Genomic DNA, 25,910 nt, shown 5'->3' on the forward strand with positions numbered 1-25,910 from the left:
TATGTATGCACATTACTGTATGGTGAACTTATTTCGCACTGTACGTAGAGGTGCGAGATCGTAGTAAATATGGCTAAACCCCCACTCACAAGATAAATAATGGTATTGCTTTGAAAAGTGCAGCTACTATTCATTCTTGTATTGATTAATCTATTCCTAACTCAATGTGACTCCCTCCTGACCAATAAATTGAAGTTTAAACTAGGGACAATATAAATTGTGTAATATAACTACTGTACTGTATTACAAGTGCACATTTGTCTCGCTCTAGGTTGGTCACCAAGTGGTATTATTTTAAATAGTGCCTATTTTTGTGTCAAGTATTTAATTGCAGAAAATTTATTATATAATACAACAGGTTCGACGTAACATACGTTACGTTATGACCCAATCCTTGGCAGTTACACCTATTCTAAAACTGAGGTTACATTCCAAAAAAGTTTTTGGGACTTTTAAGAATAAACAAGTTCGGGAAGTTGTCACTTTGGGGGTCTTTTTTCTTAAACGTATTATGGTCTTTAAACTATATTATTCATACTTTGTTTTACTGTACTGTTTAATGACAAAAAATATTAGTTGGTATTTGAACATCTTAACACCTATTTAACACCTGTTTTATTGCGACAAAGTGTAAAAGCCTATTATTTTTTCATCATTTTGAAACTGTAAGAAAAAATTAATATTTATAGCGGATGAATCCGATAAGCTATAAAGCTGTTTTACACTGCGGGGTCCCATCGACCTCATTGTTTAATCCATAACGTAGGTTTTTTGGGGTTGATCGCGTAAATATAAATGTGTCGTTAAACCCGACACCACCCGACACAGACAATTAGTAAGGTTTGTCACGTAAACAGAACATCCCAATTCGTTACTAGTACAGCAACACCGGTGTGTTGGAGAGCAAATCCACAACATTTACATTCTGAGTGACAAACCTTACTAATTGGTGGTGGCGGGTTGAACGACACATTTACGCGATCTAACCCAAAACAACTATACTATTAACTTGTTGTTTGAGTGTTAGTGTAACACGTAGTAGTAGGCTTTCGCGACCAATATCCATAATACGAGTTTGTGTTAGGTTTCGTAAATATAGATGTGTCGTTAAACCCGCCACCACCCGACACAGCCAATTGTAAATGTTTGTGGATTTGCTATCCAACACACCGGTGTGCTGTACTCGTAACGAATTGGCACGTTTTGTTTACGTGACAAACCTAATTGGCCGTGTCGGGTGGTGGCGATCTAACCCCCAAAAAACCCCTATATTATGAATGATACTGCTCGCGAAAGCCTCCAACCACCACCACGTGTTAAACCGGACGTTTAAATCGCAACGTGCCACTCAAACCTTCCCCTGAGTAAGATGGCCTCCGGGGGGTGGTGGTGGGACCTCAACGCGAGCACGCGCCCCCATTGGTCCAACGGCTGCAGCCAATCGGAGGCGTTCATAGTTCTGGGTGCGCATGCGCGGTGTCCTCGTGGTTGTTGGTGGGGGGTGGGGGGTGGTGGTGGTGGAGGAGGTTGCGGCCGCCACTGTTGGACAGCGGCGCAGCGGCGTGGGCCTCGCCGATTTCCGTCGGGATTCCTTCGCTCCCGGGGAATTTTCCTCTCGCCTACTTCTACCCGCCGGCCCTCCGCTCCCTCTCAAGGGAATAAACCTCTGCCGCTCTCGCGAGGCTTCTTGGTCGTTTGCTGTCGCGCGCTGTTATACCAGCGGGAGTGTGGGGACGCACACAAGCGGGGGTTCCGTACCGAGACAGGTGAGTGGGGAGGAGGCGAGGGTAGAGGACCAGGGAAGCACCACCGGGGGTTCGGCAGGGAGGGCGTCAGGAAGCTGTCCCGGTGACGATGGGGGTGGACATGGGTAGAGAAGTTTGTATTGTTAACGGTGAGTAAGCGTGGAGCGGGGGAGTCTCTTCACCAAGGGGTGACTAGGAGTGAACAGCTTAAGGGGCTTATCCGCGCTGATTGTGGGGATTGAGAACTGACACGGGGTGGACGGTGTGGAAGGTAGCTCAGCAGGGGGTGAGGAAGGGTGACGAGGTGTGTGTGTGTGACTGGCCAGAGCTGCCGAGCTGAGAAACCTCAACCGCGAGTCGACAGTGATGATTGAAGAGTCACTAGGCGAGCTGAGCACGTCTGGCTCGGGGTACTCTGGAATGAAGACACCTGACCAGGAATGATTAAGAGGCACTTAGGGATACAGAGACCCAATGAAGGATAGCGTGGGAGGGGGGGTGACTTGGGGTGGATAGACATGACCAGGGATGACCAGGGATGATCCGGGGTGATACGAGATGGAGACCGAACAAGGGTTGACCGGAGGGGGTGGGGGGGGGGGGTGCCCAGATGCCTGAGCGACCACGCACGTAGCGGTAGAGCCAGGCGAGTGAAGCCGACTTCGTGAGGCCAACCTCGTAACGCTCCTCGAGCTCGCCGAGCCCCACAAGACCCAGCCCGTAGAGGCGGCGGTCACGGGGCCCGATTCGGGAAGAGAGCGCGGGGCGGCCATGGGCGGCGAAATCCAGCGGCGTTGGTTGCCGTGATGGCGGTTGTTTGTTTGTGCATGCGTGGTTCGCCGGTGGTGTGTGGCTGTGATGATTGGTGGTGTTGTTGATGATGATGTTGTTGCTGCTGCTGTGCGGTGATGTTACCGCTCGCGGTGATGGTGTTCGTGGGTCAAAGGTTGTGGCGGTGATGTTGATGGCGTTTGAGAGCGTGAATTGGTGGGTGTGGTGTTTATGTTTGTGAATTGGCTTGTTGACCCAACGTGTTTATTGTAAATGCAATGTTCACGCCACGACACACGTTATGAAGTAAGTGCCATTTAGTGTGTGCATTTTCTCATACCTGTACTGTACATTATCGATTAATTGCGTGTAATTTTGCTATTAGTCCGTTGAAGGAATGCAGACTACAGCGGCTTACTGTATGGTGCATACTTTGGGTTCGCACGGACACAATCGCACCACTCTGGCTTGTCTTTAGTTTTACATTCACGAAGGAGATGTTGCACATCGGCCTCTTGATGTTCTTATGCGGTTGTTGATGGTTACACGAGTTTCTTCGAGGAATGTCAGAGCCAAGAGGTGCGATATCATTTTTGTAAAAATAGGGATTGTTTTCATATATTTTTTCAGAGAGTGGCAGGAAAGAGGAACAGAATGGTACAGGGCAGAGGGGGAAGGTGCTTCAGTCATGTGTGTCAGGCTTTATTTAAAATATTAAGCTGATGTTCGTCTTTAGTATTTTATTTGTGTGTAACACTTTGCCTTCGTTACCATGTATTGATATACAACCTGGACAAAATTGTAGCCAGATCTGTTTGAGTCAGCATCCCAGAAAATATTGCCAGACCTGGCACACCACATCCAACCTCTTTGCTAAGGCTGTGACTACTAGTCATGTACTAACCTCAGACCACTAACAATGAACATTGAATGCTTAAAGTTATTGTTTATAACCGGTGAGAGCCAAAAGTTGTGCCGCCGCTTCTAACCGCCGTTCCTCGTCGTTCCAGAGTTTCGCCGGCGCTATTCGTGACCTCGCTGCGAACGGCCCCTCCGGACGGATGGCGCCACCGCCGCCACCGTCCTGACTTTGCCACGAGCCCGCGTCTCTTCCGGGGGTCACGCCGCTGAACTGATGATGGTGGCGGCGGTGCTGACGGCGACATCGACGAGCCTGGGTCCGATATGGCGAGCGCGGGGCGGGGAGTGACGGCGCGTGGGAACGGCAGCAGGGACGGGCCAGCTGCGGCGAGGACCGGGGGCGCCATGAACGGGGTGGAGGCGCCACAGATCGACCGCTTCGGCTTCATCGTCGAGGGCTCCGATGGCAGCACAGGGTGCGTTGCTCGGGCCCACGTGATGGCGCGCGGCGAGAGGATCATAATAATCGTACTGATGCGCTTTATTTAAAGTGCCTCTCTGAGTCTCGTGGCCCTTTGTCAGGAGGGTCCTGCCACATTGCAATGTGGTGTTCAGCATGATATCCGACGTTTTGCTCCACATCCCAGGAGTTTTTTTTATTCATAATTTCTAATCGATGAAAGCCAACCTCCAAATACCTCTCCTCGTCGTTACAAATTGAACAGCTCAATTTATTTTCAGTTCAGTTCCGAATATTTTCAGTTCAGCTCAACAGTCTTTGGTATTTGGAGGTAACCAGAGGAACCGGAACCTGTCATGCGTATGTGGTGGTATCACTCTCAAAACTCCACACAGATAGATTGAGGAATCCTTTGGCATACCACCATCTCCTGGTCACCTCGTAGCCTGTGCTATCCTGGTGGGATGCATTTAAATTTTAGTGCATCACCGGTGTTTGTTGCACCACACGAAGAGTTGCCAGTGCATCTAAATTCACGATTGTGGCTATGTTCAGAGTGTACTGCGTTGACCTCTCTCCCAAGCTTATAGCCGTATCTAGAATCACACTGCCTTGCAGAGTGCAGTGTTTTATTCACTTAGAGATCCTGGATTTAAAGTATTGTGATAGTCAATGCTCCACTCGTTTTGACATGTGTTTCAGACACCAGCCCCTGTTAGACTTGGGATCAATTTGAATTACATTTTCACCAGCATCGTTAGCTGAAATTACAAATACATTGTAATAAAAGTAAAATTGTAATTGCAGTTCATTGCGAATTAGACAATTCCAATTGTAACTGACCCTAGGTCTGGTTCCAGTATTCTAAGAGCTACTGTGCCCCCCCCCCCCACCACGTCTTGATAAATGATAATGGTTTTGCTTGTACCGTGTACTTTGTTATGATAATTAACCAAAATGAACATGTGCATAAAATGTCCATGATTAAAAACAATTCTTTAAACGACAGATTTGAAGTGCGTATCGCAAAGCACGAGATTCAATTCTACTCCATGAATCGATGCCTGCTGACTGCTGTTGATTCCTTGCTGGAAAGTGCGGGGTGCAGAATGCACCGGGGCCACATTATGACTGCGATCCGCGCGCTTCTACGGGCGAGATGCACCTCGCGCGCGATTAATGCCAGACTGTGCGGGATGTAGGTCAGTGGCTGCTTGCCGCACACCCCTCCTCCTCCCTGACTGCTGCGGTGTTTACCCCCAGGGATAACCAGCCAGCACGCATTTACGTTTGATCGCATCTGTGATATTATTGTTTCACCACACAAAAACGTGCTGGTACATATAACCCCCCCCCCCTCCCCCCCTGTAATGCCACCACAACCTCACTGTCAGCGTTTTAAAAACACTGCGTAAATAGTTACCGGGTACGTGCGGCATTGTTCAGTTAGCAATGAGACCATTTTAACCACGATTTTTTTTTCCATTAAAGGATTTATTTTAACCTCGGCCGAACCCCGCATATCGGTACGAGGGGGGCCAATTGTCGGCCGTCCGGTGACCTGGCAGCATCGAGATTGGTTTCCACAAGCGAGAGAGTCTGCTGAAACCAGATGGCTTAGCGGATATTGGTTTAGCCATTGGCATTCAGTGTGGCACAGCATCTCTATTTTTCTCTTTCCAAACCCTTCTGTTTTAATTCAGCTTCACAACGATTAAGACCCCAGGATGAAGCTGGTTTTAACTGCATTTATTTTGTTCGCTTGCCCGTTTAGTCAGCGTGAAGCAGCTTGCGCGGGGACGTGCGTGGCCAACCTAGAATAGCCACTGCAGCACATGGGGGGGGCAGAGAAGGGACCCCTCTGCTCTTGCTGCCCGGGAAACTGGGAGCTGAATGAGTGCTGCTAAATCCGGCGCCAGAAAGTGCTTGTGCTGCCAAGCGGATACCGCCGCACACTGGCCGCTCGGTTTTGAAAGCGTCTCGGGTTTCGCTGCCGGCATGTGTTGCTGCATCGCTTGCAGTCGAGGCTGGCCTGTGCCTGCCGCGCGCGGGAATTTTTAACCCAAGTTCCGAAGTAGGAAGGGAGTATGGAAGGGCTCTTGGGACTGTGTGGTGGTTGCAACATGATTTGGTGGTGGTGGTGGTTGTGTAAAGTGACGCATGACTGCAGTTGTAGTGTTTCCAGTGTGCGAGCAACCCCGCAACTTCTATACACCGCTGGATGAAGGCATCTCAAACCATCACAATATTCACAATATACAATGCAAGTGTCACCGATGCATCATTAGAAGGGTTTTACACATTCTCTTTGTGCGAGTTGATTGGTGCCTAGTTGTGAAAGAAGCGCTGCACTCTATGACCCTGGTGACGCACCATTGGCGGACAGCATGGAGATATCACGCGTGTCGCATCGCTCCAGGAAGCCGGGACAAAGCAGCACTTCCCTTTGCGTATTGTTACATTTTACAAATCTTCCCTTGCAGCGGGTGGCAAAGGCTCCGGGAGCTTATTTATAGCCCTCCGCTGTGAAGCATCTTGAGCAAACACAAAGGTTGTGCTTTGCTAGGCCCATGACATCTGCACTGACAACAGCAGCACCTTGCAAAATCTTCAGTGATCAAAGCTGCCTGCTTGTTTGTTTCCAGTGCAATGGAAAGGAAGCTCCCTTGTGCTGCGTGTGGGTTGTTTAAGGGGATAGCGTGCACCCCCCCCCCACCCCATGGATATTATTTGTGGTTATTTTTTGCCTTTCCAATTTTTATCCCGATTTTGCTATGGGCGTCATGAAATGAGGAATGTATCCATCAATTACAAAACAGTGCACCGTTTGTGTTTTTGAATGGTCTGCAGAAGCGGATATCACAAACCTGCCTCTGAGATAGCTTCAAGTGATCTCTGGTTTACACATTAGTAGGCAGCACCACCACCCCATCTGCCATATGAGAGTAATGTTTGATCGCAAAACAGTGAAACCAGAATTTTTTCCATCTCTCACTGCTGTCGTTTAGTCAAATTAATTGCTGAAAAAAATTAGCACGATCGATTTTTTTTTAATTGTTGCTGTCAGGGGCTGAAACCATCAAATCACTGCACCTGAGAAACTGATGCAATCCCTGGCAGCCACCTTGGATTCAAACTCCATGACGTTAGCAGAGCCAGCTCAACGCCCTGAACTCTGAGCCCCTTAGTCACCTTGGGGCTACATGTAATTATATTTGGCACCGACAGGATTGGTGGCCACTACCGCTCTGCACGGTAATGCCCCCAACTATGCCGTGCTATCTCATCAGCAATGGGCCGATTGGTTTAAACTCGGCCGGGCCCCATCTCAGGTGGGTAACCGCCAACTCAAATAGGCGTGCAAAAACAAATCTGCTGCTCCTTGCATTTCACGTGTTTTTTTTGGGCTTTTAACTGCAATCGGCTCTGGTCTTCTTGATATCTTAATGTGGGTACTTTGATACCAGAAAAAATTTGATAAAAGTTCAGGTTAAGCACTCGGTTGTGTTTTCGGATTTGCACCGTGCATTGTACAGCACGATTTATGACGTGCTGCAAACTTATTCAGGATCTGAATTGATGAAGTTCCCAGCGCATGGACATGGTGCGGAAGAATACGCGTACAGCACAACCGCGAACAATCTAAGGAGAAATAAAAAATGTTACGCGGGAAAAAAAAAATTCACCAAAGCTCATTAACCAGATTTATTGGTTGTCAATTACTGCTATAACTGTGGAGGCAGTTTAAGAGGTGGGGTTGATGCGCAAAAGCAACGAGTATTGTGCAAATAATCCTGTACTGATTGCAGGAGTTGCCGTCAGTCAGTTCCATAGGACTGAGCTCACACGCTCCCTGCAATTGATTTTCCCTACAAATGTCACTTCTCATTAATCATCATCGGGTCACTGCTGCCGAGGTTATTAAACTGTATGGAAAAACAACTTCAACTAGAATTAAAATGCAGTTTGGGAAGAGGGTATTGGCTAAGGTCTGTCCATTTCATAGTGTTGCCATCTCACTGCTTTAAGCAATGAATATTGTTTATTGTTCAATTTAGAGCACTTCTGGGTATGCTGAGAGCTGTGTTGACATTGGGACCTTAGTTTGTGTCATTCTTGTGTTACTGTACCGATGTGGTATGCTACATCTCACTTTTCAGGGGGGCTGTGCTCTTGAAATACGGCGCATGACTCAAAATCGCGTAACTTAAACGTAATTTTCCACGAAGAAATAAAGGAAATGGTTGGAGTTAGGGAGAGCGCGCTATCGAACTTCATTCTTACGTCTACATATTTCACTGGTTACAGTACATATTATATTTACAATACTACCATACATATATTAAATATAGTAACAACTTATTTAAAGAAATAACATCATAAAAAAATGACAAAAATATTTTTTTACAGTAAGTGAGATGCTTACTGGACATATTGGTGGGCAAATGTGTGCACAAGACAAAGTTCACGTGGACAAGATCTTGAAAATGGCACGCGAGAAGGAGATGCTGATGCTGCCTGCGCTTGTGGTTGTTTGTACTACACCTCGGGCTGCATCGCTACTGAACTTTACTGCCTGACTTAACAATTAGCTCGTTCTATTCATTGTGCCCAAAGCGCTGGAGCGCGGTTTTTTAAATAATAGTGCGTGCATAACAAAAATAAGTTGTCAATTAATCTTAACGTGCTGTTTCAAAAGCGCGTTACGTAGACGCGATTAAAATGCGAGGCGATTGTAATGTGTTGGTGTAGGGAGCTTCGTTTACATGTTGTTATTGTGCATTGCTTTATTCTTGTCTCAATGTCGGGAGTGTGTCGGTGTGCTCACGCGTCGCTGTATGTTCCGTCGTGTGCATCTTTGCAGGGCGCTCGCGATGCCCGTGGACGTGCTGCGGCAGAGGGAGCAGAAGTGGCTGGAGATGCTGCGCTACTGGGACAAGTGGATCACCAAGGGCTACAAGAAGGTGAGTGTGCCGCCCGGCACAGAGCTCACCGCTGCTGCCAACCCCACAAACAAACCGTGGCCAGGGGCGTGGTGTAGCAGTGGGGAAGAGGGCTGAGCGATTTAAGGGTGGAGCACACTAAACGACCAAATACCAGTCCTGACTCACAACCAACTATCCAACCAGCCAATAGTACGCGCCCTCCTGCCGACCCTAACGAACTGGTCAGCTCACCACTTGTCGTAGGCCTTCCATGGACCATAACCTTAACTCTCATCTCATAGCCTATCGGCTAATAAAAGCGAATTAATCTCTATTCACAACTACGGTAATACATATTGGTTTTTGGTTTGGCCACTTGGTAGTTTTGTGTCAAATGTATCATCATTAACCCTCCACCACCCAACAAGATTGTTGTGTTCAGAAAGAGATTGTATTATACTTGCCAATGCATTTATCGAATTCTGGCCAATAAAGTTCCTCACCGGTGGCTTCAGACTTTTCCTGACCACCACTCCACTGCACACTGTGTATAAAAAAATATGTAAATTGCTTTTGCTAAAGTTTTTCCAGCTCAGGTTGCATTGACAAGCGAAATATTTGGTCTGGGCACATGGGCTGCCCAGGATAGCGGCATCAGCACATCCCGGACGTGTAACGATTACAAACGCTGACGCCGGTTTGCGTTGCTGAACCCGGTTGCCTTGTGTCATCGCTCTGATGGAGGAATTACAAATCGGCAGTCCACCAACCGCTACAGTGCGCAGCAATGCGCAAAACCACGCGGTAAATTGTAAATCGTGCACGTACACAGTCCAACAATGGAGCTCGGGGCTAACCCAGTCACACTTGAAATTACGTTATTACTTATTTTCCCAACAAACTGTTCCACTTTCTCAAAGCAGGGGACCCGGTTGGGGTTCTCTGGTTTTTAGTCTCTGATTTGACTCTTTACCCTCCCCTTCATCGTAAGTTTCCACGTGGGCGGGCGCGAGCCGTGCGCGTGTGACGGTTGTACTGTGCTTCCGTGTGTGTGCTCATGTGTTACCGGGGTGTAACAATGCACCGAGTCATCGATAATTAAACTCACCATAACATGCAATGAATCGCGTGCGTAACAGCGGATCCACTCCCGAATGATCGGTTTGCATCAATCGGTTGCGTAACTGATCACTTTGGAATGGACGCGACTGCAGAGTCCTCGTTTCTCATGTGTATTTTGTTGTGTTGTATGTACTCAGTTCACATGACCGCCCCGCCCCCCCCTCCGGCCACTCGAGGCTGTTCTATCCAGCGCAGTGTTTAAAACAAAAATGCTTCGTAATTTGTTGAATTGTGTTGGGAGAGAATGGTTGCACTGCTCGTCCGTGAGTGATGTCACCAGCCAGTGAATCCACGCGTGTGTCTGCATCGTGCTGGAAGAGTGGTCAGGGCGTCGCATCGCCAAACGGCTAACGTTCACCGTTTAAATTGTTTTTGGTTTTCTGTTTTACGTGGTGCCAATCTCTCCATGGGCGAGCTGAGGAAGTCTGATAGCCACCCCCATCAGGGCTGTTCCCCTGTTTTTGCTGATATGCCACCGCAATGCTTCCTTGCTGAGGCTGCTTAAGCCCTGTTAGCGCATTGCCGCCGGTAATCTCTAATGGAACACAGGACAGAATTAGCAGCTCGTTAAGAGATGGCTACTTAGGAGGACACAGCAGAGAACTGGTTTACTGCGAGGCACATTCGGTCGTCCGTATCGACCGCGCAACGATTTGCGTTTTACGTGTAAACACTATGAAATGAAATTGAATGTGATTGGTTTGTTACGGCTCCAGATTCGTTTGTCCATTCGGAAATGTTTCAAACTGTTTGTATTATGTTTCACGTAATTATAATGCTGATGTGCAGTCTTTTATCGAGCCACTGCTGGATGAAGACCTCTCCACGCCATTGCGGTAAAGGGGTCGTTTGACCGTACTTCACCACGCTGATCAGTGCGGGTTGAAGTGTAATAGGGGCAGCCGGGACCGCTGTTCTTCGCCATGGCCGGTGATTGAATTCCGCTTGTCATGTTTATCAAGTACCGCTACACAAATATTACCACATGTCCATTGAAATCATTATTAATTATAGTAATACGCTTTATTAAAATTGATTCCCTTGACTTCAGCAGTAAATGAATGAGAGTACGTTTAGAGTTGAACACAGCACCGTGGCTTTCACCTCTGACCCTCTGGACGCCATTATTGAGCTTGAGGCTAAATATACACGTGCAGTGTCTGAACGGGAAATGTTAACTGCATATCAGAGCCTCCAGGAGCGGCCACAAGGGAAATCAAATGCTGCTGTATGTCCATGTATATATACATATATGCATGCGTACATATCTGTGCACCCAACAGATACACAAAATACAACACATACACGCACACGAGTGCAGCCCTTGTATCAATCCAATGCTCGATGAGGGCCTTGTCATGCCATGCAGATTGTGGGGATCATTTTATGATACCTCACCATGCTGGTCAGTGCTGATGGGAAATGTGGCAGCATAGAATCGCAGTACAGGGCATTTTTTTAGAATGCCCTCCATTTGGCCCCCCAGCCATCTATGACAATCTGTTTGCGCTTGGTGATCACCCATTCATGCACTGTCCAAGCTCACACTTGCTTAACTTCCAAGGTCTGATGAAACTGGGTGCGTTCTGGGCAATTTGACCATAGGATTTTGTCAAAGGGGGGGGGGGGGGGTTTCAAAGTCTTGAGAGCAGCGGTTGGTTGCGTAAAATCCCGTCTTGTCTTGCTTCCTCTCGCGCAGCTGTAGAGAACACGTTATGGGAACGTTCCACATGTTTTACGGAACTCGCAAGAGAGATGATTAGGCGTATGAGCTTACTCTAAAAGTAACGGATTGAGCAACTTGTTTGCATCGTGGTGCAACAATGTGCGTATTCTCTGCTAAGGGCACGAGGGAAATGGGTAGTGCGGGGGGGGGGGAATGGGTCTGACGCGGGTGGCATGACTTTTCACTCCTCGCGATGGTCACGGAGCCCCGCTGCACTCTGCGCGAACGCACGTTAGCAAGCCACCGCCTACTGTACCGTCCTCTTCTGCCTGCTGCGTCAGAGTCTGCAGTTGAACTATGCGTCGCTCTATTGATTGATGTTGATCCTCAAGCTCACGATAGACACATCAAATCGCGTATTCAAAACCTTTTTATTTGTGTACGTTCAGGCACAAGACCTTCGAATCTGTTTATCACGCTAGTTTGTAATGTATTCACGATTTCACGGCACCACTGACAGCCATTGGGAGCGCTAACCATGCACCGCAATACTAAGAAAAGGAATAATTTCTTCAATGTCGAATGTTTGTGTGATCACTAGAGTGTTGGCGAGCACGGGCACAAAGACCCAAAACGCCAAGCAACCAGCAAAAAGCAGCACTATGTAAATTGTAATAGATCATCATTAACACGTTTGTTGCATTAAACAAGGTTGTCAATAAGGGCTTGGGAAAGGAGACGATGGGAAGGCATTCCAAATTAGGCCAGTGCGAGGGAAGAAGACAGTCTTGTGACCTGCAAGCGTGGTGGTTGATTACAGTGTGGATGAGATTGTTATGGATGGTGTTGGTTTTCTTGAGTCGAGCTCTTGCCACGTGTCATATCCTCACACTCTCTCGGTTGCATCCCAATGAGAATAATTTGGCAGCGTAGGGCACGCCAGCGTCGTTAATGTCAAACGTCACCGGCCCTTGAGGGGACCATTCCTCCTTCGCTGCCAGTCGTCGGCGATCGCCCCTTTTTTGTAATCTCGGCAGCTGAGACTCGCGAGCGATTCCATCGCAGCAGCGCCAGTTTGCAGGAGCAACGAGACAGCTATACGACGGCTCTCGTCTTAAAGGGGCACTGTTCATGGTCTGCGTCACTACTTCTTCGTTGCCAGATTTTCAACAGAGCCGGGCTTTCATTCGCTATGCCGAATGAAAGCCGAGGTCACGGGGCGCTGGGGGCACGGTTCCCCTGCTACCGAGACTCCAGGTCGCGTAGGAGGTCGGCGTCCACGTTGCTGATTCCCTGCCCTTTTTTCAATCCCAACTCTGAGAGCTTCCTTTTTTTTAGCCTCTGACTGGCTCCTTTGTGATTGTTGCACCTGTTTACACAGGGGAGCTTTGCTGAGGCTGGTGAAAAATTTTCAAGAGTGCCCTGCCGATCGCAGTAGGGGAAAATTATTACTATTTGGATTGAAATTGAGTAATTCGCGGTGCAGTTTACTTCAAATTCGGAAAATATGGACCATGACGCCGGCACGTATTTTTTTTGGTTAATACGCACACGCTATTAATCAGGGTGGCCACTGTTTTCGAACCGCGGACATTTGCAACACGCGGCAAATGCGCTCCCGCTGTGTCACCGCCGTCTCTCTTCTTTTGCACATTTCTGAACAATTAAACTGTATATGCATCCTTGCCTGAGCTCCCTGTGAAGCACACATCTGACTGTTTGGTACAGCATCTTGACGTGCAGTTAGCAATGGATGCTCGGTAAATGCAAATTGCTGTGCAATTGTATTACGATTTCAGAAATTGACAAAGCTTTGGCGGTCAATTAAAACATTGTCAGTTGTGGTTAGCGGGTATGGTGATCTTCTGAGCTGTGACAAATGCATTAAAATTATGCAATACTTTTTTTATATATAGAGCATATTATAATCATGTAATTTATTGAATCAGGAGAGTCACTGAATCTCAACTCTTATTTTTTTTGTATTTTTTTACTAAGGTCCTGTCACATTGGGACGTTTGGTCAATGACTCTTCAGGAGCGTGTTGGCTGCAAGAGGAAACAGGGCGACCACGTGGCCACATAGGCTCATGGAGTGACCGTCCTGGCAGATATTGCATGGGGGAGTCAGTGAATCAATCGTACACGGCACACCGTACGAGGAAGATGCTTGAGCGTGGACTTTAACAGGGGGAGGGTATCGGCTGTGCGGTCAAGAGGGGGTGGGGGGGGGGGAGAGGGAGTTCCCGACAGTAGTTTCAAGTTCATTTTGTTTAACCAGGTTGAGTGCTCTTGCAAGAGTCACCTGGGTCATAAAAAAAAGTAGACGCAACAGAGGAGTCCCCTCCCATTGACCTAAAACTGTTGTTGTCGACAGGAAACACGCATTGCTTCTCATCGCTTCTCATCGCCATGGAATAACAGTTTCCAGTCAGTTGTGAGGTTCCGTGCTGCCAATAAATAAGTTACTTAGGGCTCGTTTTGAATGTAGTGACAAAATTGGCTATGACCTTAGTGTTGCTGTTTTCTGGTCATGCATTTCCTTGTTGGGTTTTAGGTCATTCACTTGTTGCCCTGTTTTATACTGGGCAAATCTGTACACTGGGGCAAATATATACACTGAGGCATCAGGGTCTTAGCGCCGTGTTTATCAAGTCGTTTAATTGTTTACGTTAAACACCACGGTAATAACTGACTGCGCCTTTACGCGAAACATAAATGTTTGCTGCTGATCCATACAGGGGATGTGAGAATCCTTACCAAGGAGATACATGAAAAAGGTTGCTCTGGCTGAACTTTTGGCATATTTAAACCCCTCCCCTGAACTTCTTGAGTCTGTATGTGCTTTCCTCAAGAGAGTAAGCACAGCGTTTTTAAAAGTTACCAATCCAAACAGTGAAGTAACATACTGATGTTTATAATGGGACATTTTTTTTTGCCAGTATCAAAGTATGGAAAATAAAAATAGAGTTTACCCATTCTGGCAATAAAACAGGTGTTACGATGTTCAAACACCAAATAGATTCATTTCGCAAGGAATAAAGTTTGCATTAACCACACGTGCTTGTGGTTGATTTTGTTCCTTCCAAAAGAAATCTATTTGGTGTTTGAACAGCTTACCACCTGTTTTATTGCCAGAAAGGGTAAAACCTATTCTTATTTTCATACTGGTCTGTGTGTGCTTTTTTCATACACCTTTGCAACTTGCTCTTGTACGTGAACATATGTACGCAATCCAAAGTTTGTGTACGTGTGACCAAGTAATGTTATTATCCAGGAAAGCCTTAAGGCTAATTCTCAGGTGGGTCCTGCATTGGGATGTTTGGCCAAATCCATTTTAGTGACTGTTTCTACTCTTGTCCTGGGTGTTTTGTTCAACTTGCAATCTGGTGATGGTGTCACCTAAATAGCACTGCCGAGTGAGGCAAAGAGAAGCCACTTCCACCGTCCTTCCCTTGGCCTGGCTCTTGGACCCCAGCGTGCAGATCGTTGTTACGTGTTGAAGAGGGGGGCAGTGGGAGCATACGCGAGGCAGGGAGCTTGAGCCATGGATCTGCCCTTGATGTGACAACTGAAGGGGGACACCTTGGGGCAAACAAAACAAACCAGAGAGATCATACAACAGGAGAGACCGGTGTAAACGAGACCAAGTAGAATTAGCTCTGGAATCAAACGATGATTCAAGGTCAATCATTACACCTATAATATGCACGGCGCGTACTCTGCATGGCGTACACACTTGAGTGCATGCACCGTATTGCCACCCTTGTGTGCAGGTAAAGCTGCGGTGCCGAAAGGGCATCCCCCCGTCCTTGCGGGCCCGTGCCTGGGAGCATCTATCCGGCAGCAAGTACATCATGGAGCAGATGCCCGGCAAGTTTGAGGTGCGTGCCATCGCGCCCCTGCGCATTTGATATTTGCGCCAAACTTCTGGTGGCACAATACTTGTTCACGAAGGCGAAATGTTTCGCAGACGAGTAATAGTCTATTTAATTTAATAACCACGCTTGTTTAATTATTGCAGTAGGGAGCGATGTTGCTGCTCTGTGTGATCACGTTTGAGTATTTTGCAGGCAATTTTTCAGCGTTGGGATGTTTCTCCAACACAAGTTAAATTGTGTGTGTGTTATTTTATCTATGGGAGGAAACTGGCTACACCAAAGGAAATCCATGCAGAACAGTTGGAGAGCGTAACAAACTACACTTAGGCACTTAAGGTGGGAATTGAGCCCAGGCGCTTGTTGCTCCGAGGCATTATTTCTACCATCGCACCACCCTGCCACCCCAGTTTACCAGTAGTAGGCGTGTTGTTACGTCATTTTACAAATACGTATTTACCAGGGCGGTTGGCTGAGCTTGAACCGTGAAGCTCTGTAAGAAGCGGCAAATACACTACCACTCGAGCCTGTCACCACACGATGACCTGGGATTCGCGTCCGTCGCCACTGGAATTCACACACGCAACCTGGCACGCGTAACACAACTCTGATCAGCCTTCCCATGCCATGCTGTCGAAACCCGAGTAGCCAATTCCACGGGTCACAAAACGACGCACTCGACCATAGCAACCACCGCCTCCCGCGGCCAAGGGATGGCCGCATTGTTTGTGAGTGTGCTGTGGCTGTGAGGCTGCCTTTTTGATTTTACTTCTCCCAATTTATATTCCAGTAGTGTCATCGGTGTCATGTTATGAGACGATGGAATTTCCTTTTGGAACTCTGTAGCTAGCGGTGCATCACCTGGAACAGCTCCATTGGACGACATCACAGAACGACTTCAGAGGTTACTTCATTTAGTCCATTTGTGCATGCTATGGGCACACACTTTATATGCTCTGCAAATAGTCTTCTTTGCATTTCAATCAAATTGAAATGTTTAACTGTCAGTGCAAACATTTTGCCAAAGTAAGAGAAAGACGCAATTGAATGGTTTGGTTTTTGTTGTATAGGCATTGGTGACCGGACTGAGATGATCTTCTCACAACTCAGTTTCATCACAGGTGGCCGAAACCCAGAAGTTGAACCTATGACCTCGGTGGTGCCAGCTCATCACTTTGACCCCTAAGACAGTGACTGGGGTGGACCACCTTCATAAGGCTAATCTTGCCCCAGTTCATGGAAATTGTGCTGTTGGCATCATGTAATGATATGAAGTAACCATTTGCATCTCTCGCAGACCAGTGTGACTTGTTGTGTGAGAGAAGAAGAGCTCATCGAAGCAGATATCACAGAGCTACCTTTGACATTGGAGATTATCGAAAATCGAATCTTTGCTCTTCAATGGCCATGTCTAATCATCAATGTACCTTTTGAGCCAAGCCGACGTTAACAAGTGCCCGTGTATGTGGCTCGTCTCCACAGGAATTGGATAAGCTACCTGGGGACCCCAAGTGGCTGGAGGTCATCCAGAAGGACCTGCACCGGCAGTTCCCCTTCCACGAGCTCTTCCGTGCCAAGGGAGGCCAGGGGTGGGTCCCGAGCTCCAGCATCACGTGCTCCGCTCGCCGGATTTTCTGCGCTGGGTTTTGCCGTGTGCGGATGTCGCGTTTGCCTGACTTGGGGAACGGACGCGTAACGATGCGTCGACTCGTCAATAAGAAACCGATTGTCTCGCTCGTGGACATGTTAAAATATTACTTAGAGTAAAAAATAATAGATTCTTGAATAAATTAATTACATCATCAAATCGTGAATGGTGAGGTTTTATACCTGCTTATAAATGCAAGTTGCACATAGAATCAGAAAGGGTTTTTTCGCCATGAAAGTTCGCACAGACAAGGAATTTACTTTGGCAGGAAGGTGCATACATTCAACATATAGGAATCTTAAATAAGTGGTATACAAGGCTAACGATACTAAAGGTACAAAGTCTAACTAACACTAAGGGGCTAAAGTATGTAAAATTTTGAATAAATATTGAATATAAAGTAGCTATAAGATACAATCTAAAAATACAAAAAATACAAATAGGGTAACATAGTGTAAATATGGCAAGGTGTCATTTTGTAGATAACCGTGCAATTAATGTTGGCATATCTGACACTCACTCAGCGTGGCCTCTCTGGTGTGGTGTGAGAGGATTTATTTAAGCCCAGTCAGCCCTTACACATCTTCAGTCTTTGTGCCCACTGGCATAATACAAATGTTTTATTGGGTGATGCAATCAAGGTTATGAGCCGCGGATGTGGCTATTTGTGTCTCGAGTCAAAAGACTTGCTACCACGCAGTTGTTAATGGTTGGGCTGTCTAACTGCATAAGCTCCCAGCACGTGGGGCGGCGATACGGATGTCATGCCGTACAACACACGGTACAACCCGATAACACACTTGCGGGCGAAATATTTGTTTATGGTTCAAAGCAGATGATTGCAAATGATTGACGTTGCTAACCGTCTTCAAGTATTTTCGTGACGGCACGTAAAACCCGTTCCAATAAAATGTTACACCTAGTTATGCGTGGCACGCGACGTGCAGCACTGCAGCTGGACCATTTTCTTGCTCGTGTTATTGTTTGTGTTAGTGAATTGGTGGTACAGGTGTGAGGCTTGTCAGGCATCGCACGTCTGTGGTTTACCGTTTGCTCTGCGTGTGCTGTGCCGTCACCTAGGCAACAGGACCTGTTCCGCGTACTCAAGGCCTACACCGTCTACCGCCCAGAGGAGGGCTACTGCCAGGGCCAGGCCCCGGTCGCCGCCGTGCTGCTCATGCACATGCCGGCCGAGGTTGGGCGCCGCACCCGGCCCCACTCTCCCTCAGGTTTTCCACCTCTGTCGTTGACTTTGTAACTGCTGCTGCTGCTGAACTGAGTGAGGCTCCATGTGTGGGGACTGCGTTTGCTGCCTTTGCAGGAAGCGTTCTGGTGCTTTGTGCAGATCTGCGAGAAATACCTTCCGGGTTACTACAGTGCGGGGCTGGTGAGTTGAGGACCTCTGCTGGTGATCCGGTAACACAGTCGCTATCCTGCACGCGCCACGCCCAGTATTGGCATAACTACATACTCGCATGCTTTCACATGCTCGCTGACCCATTACACACCATCTATCTCGCTCGCCCACTCCACACCTACCCGCTCGCTTGCTGGCTAGACCCGCGTCCATGCTTTAAGCGCATGCACTGGTGACGCACCTCGTGCACTCGCTCGCCCGCTCCACATCTGCCGTCTTGCACACCGTCTACGCACTTGCACGCTAGCTACACATTTTACAAGCTGTCCCACGCCTACGTTCTCGCACACCCCCACACTCTGGCACATCGTCTCCAAACCAAGTCTCAGATGGCCACTCCACGTATATGCACTGGCACACTATGCCTGCACGCGCGCGCACACACCCACTGATCGCATGTGCATGCGTCGTCATCGCCCCCCATATGCAGGAGTCGCTGCAGCTGGACGGCGAGATCCTCTTCGCGCTGCTGCGGAAGGTGTCGCTCATTGGCTACCGCCACCTGAAATGGCACAGCGTGGACCCCGTGCTCTACATGACGGAGTGGTTCATGTGCGTCTTCTCGCGCACGCTGCCCTGGGACTCGGTGCTGCGCGTCTGGGACATGTTCTTCTGCGAAGGTGGGTGGGGTGGGCGAGTGGTGGCGCCGGTCGTTTGACCCGCACACACCTGGGGACGGCGTGGTGTTGATGTGCGGTGGTGCAGGGCAGCGGACGAGCTTCGCGGCCGCTCATGGTTCACGCACGTGTAATTGTGGGGACATAGCGATTCACCGATGTGTTGACCTGGAGTGTTACAATCGGAGTATGAGCTTAAAATTGTTCGTGTAAGAATTGACGATTTCTGATTCGAAAGTTTACCACACTTTAGACCATAGAGTTGTAAATGTAATTACACCCTATAATCCCCTTCCCTGTCTACCTCCGACTCACTCTTAATCTCGATTACCCCTGTGATTGCATTCCCACTTGGTGATGCTCAGTACTGATTGACGTTTGCCCGAGTACAAACATTGTTTTCGAGTTTGTCAGACGTGTATAATGCATTGGTCGACATTACGGTAAAACCTTAATTCATAAATAATTACAAAAAAAATTACTTGAATAAAACTCCAAATTATTGGTGAAAGTCCATGAAATATTGGAGCCGGTGAATAATTTGCTCCCTTCTCGTTTATTGTTTGGTGGTTTTGTTTTCCACTGTGAATATTTATCATGGAAATGTTAGCTTGTATTTGCACGGCAAGCCAGATTTTCCTTCAGAAGCCACACTTTTCCTGTGTGGACTCTCACCTTGGCATCAGCCATTTCTAAATAACTGTGTGTGCACGTGTGTGCGCGTGCATGCGTGGGCAGGCGTCAAGACGATGTTCCGCGTGGGGCTGGTACTGCTGCGTCACGCGCTAGGCAACTCGGAGAGGGTGCGCATGTGCCCGGGCCTCTACGAGACCATGGAGCAGTTGAAGAACATCCCTCATGAGCAGCTGCACGAGGAGTACCTCGTGCGAGCGGTACGTAGGCCCTCTGCCCACTGGGCCATCGGGTCAGCTCCCCTCTCCCCAGACATTTCCGCTCTCCCCAGACATCTCCGCTCTCCCCAGAAATTTCCTTTCCCCAGGCATCTCTGCTTTCCCCAGACATCTCCCCTCTCCTCAGACATCTCCGCTCTCCCCAGGCATCTCCGCTCTCCGCAGGCATCTCCCCTCTCCCCTGCCTTCTCCCCAAACATCTCCGCTCTTAGCAGAGATCGTTGGCCTAGTGGGCAGCAGGAACTGCAGCAGTGGCAGCTGCCATTTTGGATGCCATCATCCAAACACTGACGAAGGGGAAACAACCATGGGGTTGCGCAACCCAGGGAAACACACACGTGTGGGCAGTGAGAGGTTTCGCTTGTGTTTTTGTACATATTTTTTTACTCAAGGCTTTGATCGGACTGAAAAGATCAGAAGAATCAGAATGGCTGAGGTGTCATCTAGTGATGCATGATGATATTCGGGAGTTCTACCACAGTGACACTATTAGTCATATTTTACAATACTGTGAAAGGTGGCGATGGCTTTACATTGAGCGGTTACTGTAATTGATCATGGCTAATAATGATTATAGACAACTACAGGAGGTCGCTACCTACACTTATTCTGCTCTGGATAATGTCTTCTAAATTTGGGGCAAATCATTTAGGGTGGCGAATGGTGATCCCTATGATTAAAGGTAAAAATTACTGACGTATAGTCTCTTACGATTGAGGCAAAGTAAAACTCACGAATTACTCACTTTTGAGCACTTGCTGAATCTAATGCCCAAAATGTCCACTCTTGAACATCTTGGGGCTTTTGCAGAGATCGCACATGGCTTATATAGGAGGATGTGGTCTCCTTTTGTCATCTTGTTCCTGATTTTGAACCACTTTTCCGCCCATCACGCTTTCACTTTTCTATCTCGCCATTTATTTTTCTAGCTATTCTGTTTCATAGATCACAACTAGGGGGGGTTGTGGGCCCCCCTATTACACAAATTTGTGTGGTCGTCTGAACGGCGATGCACCCTGGTTCCCTTGCTTTTCTGTGCTCGTTGAAAATATAAACACTTTTTTTTTTTAAAGATCCTGGAGCTGGACATCTCGGAGATGGACATCGAGAAGGAGCACGCGGTGCAGCTGCAGCGCTGGATCGAGTCGCGCGGAGAACCGAGCCACTCGTCGACGCACCGCCTGCACGGGGCTCGCGCCATCCGCCAGGAGCTCGAGTTCCAGCGCGAGGCGCTGCGCTTGGCGCGGCGCGCCCACCACAAGGAGACGACGGGCTACTCGCCGCCTCCCTCGCCGACGCCGAGCATCACCAGCACGCTCAGCACGCTCAGCACCCTCAGCACCATGAGCCAGAGGCGTGGCAAGAGTGAGTTGGCGCCCCTACCCGCCCGCGCCACCTGTAAAGTTGTTACGATTTAGCCTGACCTTTTAACATTCTGATCTTGATAATAAACCAAATCTATCTGCGTATTCGCCCACGTGACAACTTGATTGGATTGGCTTTCTCAATTACCTGAATTGTGAATTAATTGGATTAACAATCATGCCCTTTGAGATGAAGCGGTGGTGAAATCTGGTCAGACAACTTCCATGGCCAACACGGCTTAGAGAGGCCTTCTTCCAGCATTGGAATGGCAAGGGATATAAATTATTTACTTTATAAATCCATATGCTAACCATAACCATTTACAAATGTTTACTGCCCTATTTACTGTGATTTCATTGTCTTGCAATGTCAACATTTCATGATGCAAGGTTAGTGTGAGTGCCTTGTGGAGTTGAGTCCTGTGCAGTGAGATTGTCATGTACAGGAAGTCCTCGACATACAAACGCCTGACTTTCAAACACCCCCCGGACGCTAACTTAATATGCGAAGTTACACTTGCAAACTGAACTATAGAACTATTTTCTTCAGAGGAGCAATCCTTCACAATATGTAATGAGTCGGCATCGCGCTGGGAATGTTCGTGTGCATGTGTATGCACGCATGTGTGTCAAAATGTTGCGTCTTGCTAACGGCTAACACCAGTAACGATTATCTGAACTAGTCCTGAGCCTACCTAGGTCGATTCAGCCTCAAATGAGTACCCAGTGCGATGTGCAAACATCACGAGGGAGACAAAGGCGGTCGGGCGTGGTGCTGGCCACCCACTCGTGTACCGTTCCGGGCTTCATAATTACTACTCCCTAACAGCACTTGCTCCTACAGTCTAAGGCTATATGGGGGGGGGGGGGTCTTTGTGTGAGCGAGTGTGGGGAGGGAGCGATAATGCAATGGTTAGCTTGTTGTGCTACCAACCTGGCAACCAAAGTGTAATTATCTGAATAGGACCTGGGGCTCCCCTAGGTCGACTCAGCCTCAAATGAGTACCTGGTTCAGTGTGTGCGCTGGCCATTTACCCCCTCGTGTGCCGTGCCGGCCTTGATAATTGCTACTCCCAGTAGCACTTGCCCCGAACACCTGTTAAGGCCATACGGTGGTTCAGTCGTTGGGGTGTGGGGAGCAGTAGTGCAGCGGTTAGCGTGCTGCGCTACGAACCCGGCGAAACCGAGTTAAAATCCTGCTCACGGCCAACACCAGTGACGATTCTCTGAACCGGTCGTGGGTCTCCCCTAGGTCGACTCAGCCTCAAATGAGTACCTGGTCCGATGTGTAAATATCCCCACTGGGGAGACAAAGGCGGCCGGGCGTGGTGCTGGCCACCCACCCCCTCACGTGCCGTGCTGGCCTTCATAGGTGCTACTCGCTAACAGCACTTGCCCCAAGTCTGTTCAGGCGAAACGGGGGATCTTTGTCTTGTGTGCTTGTGGGTGCGCGCGTGCCCTGTGTGTGCAATTGTGGTGACTCATTGCCCCCCTTACGACAAGCAAGCCAGCATCAGGACTCAAGGTCAGTGAAAATATATATTTTTTCAGATATGTTACGTACTATAGTTTTTTTTAGTGTTGCATGCAAATGTACAATATTTAATTACGAGTTTAACAATGCTTCTCTTTGTTGGACTATAGCACATTTCATAACGCTGACTTATGAGCATTTAATTACAATGCATTGTTCCAACCTACGAACCGTTCGACTTACGAACGGCTCTCAGGAACGAATTAGGTTCGTAAGCCGAGGACTGCCCGTACTCACTACCACCATGCAGTGGGCAGCGAGTATGCCTTAATATTGAATAGCAAATTCCATGTGCGGTGAGCACCCCATGGTGCCTGTGTATTGGGTCCTGTGGAGTGAGTAGAGTGTGACGTGTGGAGGCATTGGCATGTCTGGTGAACTACGAAGTGGAGTTGATGCTTGTTTTGTGGTTTTGTCAGTATCCATGTTCCGGGAGAAAGAGCTCCAGCGCATCCTGCGGCACAGAGACAAGGAGAACGAGAAGGAGAGGAAGCGGATGGAAAAGGAGGAAGAGAAAGAGCGAGCCCGGTGGAGAGAGCAGGAGAGGCAGAGGGCAAAGGAGCTAGAAAAGCAGACGGCCAGGCAAAAGGAGCTGGACAGGCAGAGAGCGAAGGAGCTGGAACAAGAGCAAGTGAGAGAGAAGGAAATGGCAAAGAAAACCCCCAAAGGCAAGGAAGTGGAGGGCACGAAACAGAAAGGTAAGGAAAAGGAGGAAAAATCCAAAGACAAACCTTCGGCTGATCACATCGACATCCCCAAAATCAAGGTTACAGTGCCCGAAACGAGCAGCCCATCAAACGTGCAGCAAGAGCAGCAACAACGGTCATCCTCGCCAGTTGTACAAGACAAAATCCCAGGCACCCCGGAACCCAGAGTGGCGTCTCCGTCAACAAGCAAAGACAAAGTGAAGTTACACAGCGGGGGCATCCGCATTCCGCAAATCACACTCTCGCCCATCAAGGACGATAAAAAACCACCCCTCAGCCCGGCATCTGCCAAGTTCCGCGCAGCAGCAGCAGCAGCAATGCCAACTTCGCCAGGTGCCAGGCCTGGCTCCTCACGGGACATCTCTCTAGCAACCTCGCTGAAACCCGTTCATCCGGACCCCAACATCCCCGAGCCAGACCCCACCTCAGTGGTGCAGAGCACAGGACGTATTTCCTGTGCGATGGAGGAGACCTACCTCTGATTGCGCTTCATGGAACCCGAGTCCAGTTGTCACATTTTAAACAAGTGAAAAACACAATGAGTAGCTGCCGAAATTGGAGGTGAACACAAAAGGAATAAGGATTATGCTTTTGGAGAGACGGAGGTTTGGCCTTGGCTTTCGAGACAAAATATTTGCTCTGATCAAATTAGTTGAGCAAGGGACTGACAGTATTAGCAGTCATGAAGAGCTTTGGCTTTCGTGTGGACGTGGTTCCGACTTGCTGCTCTGAAACACTGAAGGGCGAATAGTTTTGTGCAAGTTTTTTTTTTATTCAGTGATTTTTATTGTAAAGGTCTTTTACATCTTGAGGTTTGCACATGTGACTTTAGGTCATCCTACTGATCCTAGACGGTAACGTTATTAAATGTGTGTAGCCAAGGGGTTTTTTTTTACTTTTCATTTTTTAATAAAACCAAGTTATACCCAACATTTAGATTTGAAATGTGTTGCATAAGCTTTTGCCATAAACATAGGTTATCGTTTCTGTTTACAAACTAAAGTGATCATTCAGAATATGCTTGCAACATCTAAGGATAGCAAAATCCACCCAGGATGATGTAGATACCCACCCTGTCTGTGTGCCAGTTAACGACCTTGCATTCAGCCTATTGCTCGTGTTCCAGCGAGGGTTGTCCAAGCTTGCACGTGGTGGGATGAGACCTCTAATTTTCCAGTGCAAGTGTTTTTGACTTGTGATTACCAGATTTGAGCATTCTTCATAGCACGTGTAATTTCTCACCAGTGTGGAGGACTAGCATTGGTTTCTGTTTTCAGTGGTGTACAATTTTTAGAAGGCCAGACTTATGTCTCATTTGCCATGGTTCTAGTTACATTGGCACTTGTCAAATACTGTCTTCAATGTAACTGTTGGCACTATTGTTTATTTAATCTGATGGGAGATGAAATTTTATTTGAAATTAATAGAATTGTTTATTTACAAAAGAACAAATATTTAATGTTTTGGACACTAATGCAGCTTGGTGTCATGCTGAAAGGCCCAAATCTCATGTATATTGCTGTGTACTGTATATGAAAGTTACACAAACTGTAGACTATATATAGTATTGCAGGTAAATATGGGCCTAATTTCCATCTCTGAAGAGACCTCTCCACCTGGTGTTGGACCCAGCAGTGGAGTGTTGAGAAAATGGGAGCTCACCCAGTCCTTGCAGTTAAGGCCTCTTAAGTTGGGAATTGGTTCCAATGCCCATTTGACTGGAAGTAAAATAATATTGAAACATTTCATATCCTTTGCATTACTGGCTTTGTAGGGAAAATGTTAGCCAGTTGTAATTATATCCTTGGTTCTTTCGGTAAAGTCACGTAGAAGGGAAACAATAAAATAAAAATATAAAACAATACAATTCAAGACGTTTCAACTGCAACACAAGCAATCATTTTATTGTTTCCCTTCTTACGTGACTTTACCAAAAGAACCAAGAATATGAATCCCTGCAGTCACAAAAGCTTTAAATCGGTTGTAATTAGTATAAAAAAGGGACCAGCATTCACTTGTAAATGCACTGGACTGATTAGAATGAGATTATTTAATGTGTGCATACCACGATGGATCTGAACCCTTTAATTAAAGAAAACAATAAGAATGTCGTTTCGGTTTAGTTTCTGCTTGTATTCGCATTGCACAAAACAAATGTGTAAGTTACAAAGACAGCTCTGCAAATTCTATTGTGGAAGCTGACATGGCACAGTTCTCATGCAAGCACAGGTATGTACCTGTGGAACGCATGCAGTCAGTTTATCTGCGTGCACTTGCCATACTCA

General features: G+C 47.7%; 1 protein-coding gene across 1 annotated transcript; it reads left to right on the top strand.

The window, feature by feature from the left end:
- Positions 1-48: 48 nt before the first annotated feature.
- On the top strand, positions 49-25,736 carry LOC116950068 (TBC1 domain family member 10A-like). Its single transcript, XM_032967490.2, has 11 exons — positions 49-1,766; positions 3,527-3,853; positions 8,702-8,801; positions 15,326-15,433; positions 16,910-17,016; positions 18,156-18,270; positions 18,397-18,462; positions 18,923-19,112; positions 19,848-20,002; positions 21,094-21,385; positions 23,338-25,736. The coding sequence occupies exons 2-11, from the start codon at positions 3,702-3,704 to the stop codon at positions 24,105-24,107; spliced, it is 2,055 nt and encodes a 684-aa protein (XP_032823381.1). The 5' UTR covers positions 49-1,766; positions 3,527-3,701; the 3' UTR covers positions 24,108-25,736.
- Positions 25,737-25,910: the final 174 nt, after the last annotated feature.

Source organism: Petromyzon marinus, chromosome 38 (genome assembly GCF_048934315.1).
Source record: "Petromyzon marinus isolate PM22_M1 ecotype Great Lakes invasive population chromosome 38, UKy_Petmar_22M1.pri1.0, whole genome shotgun sequence".
NCBI lineage: Eukaryota > Metazoa > Chordata > Hyperoartia > Petromyzontiformes > Petromyzontidae > Petromyzon > Petromyzon marinus.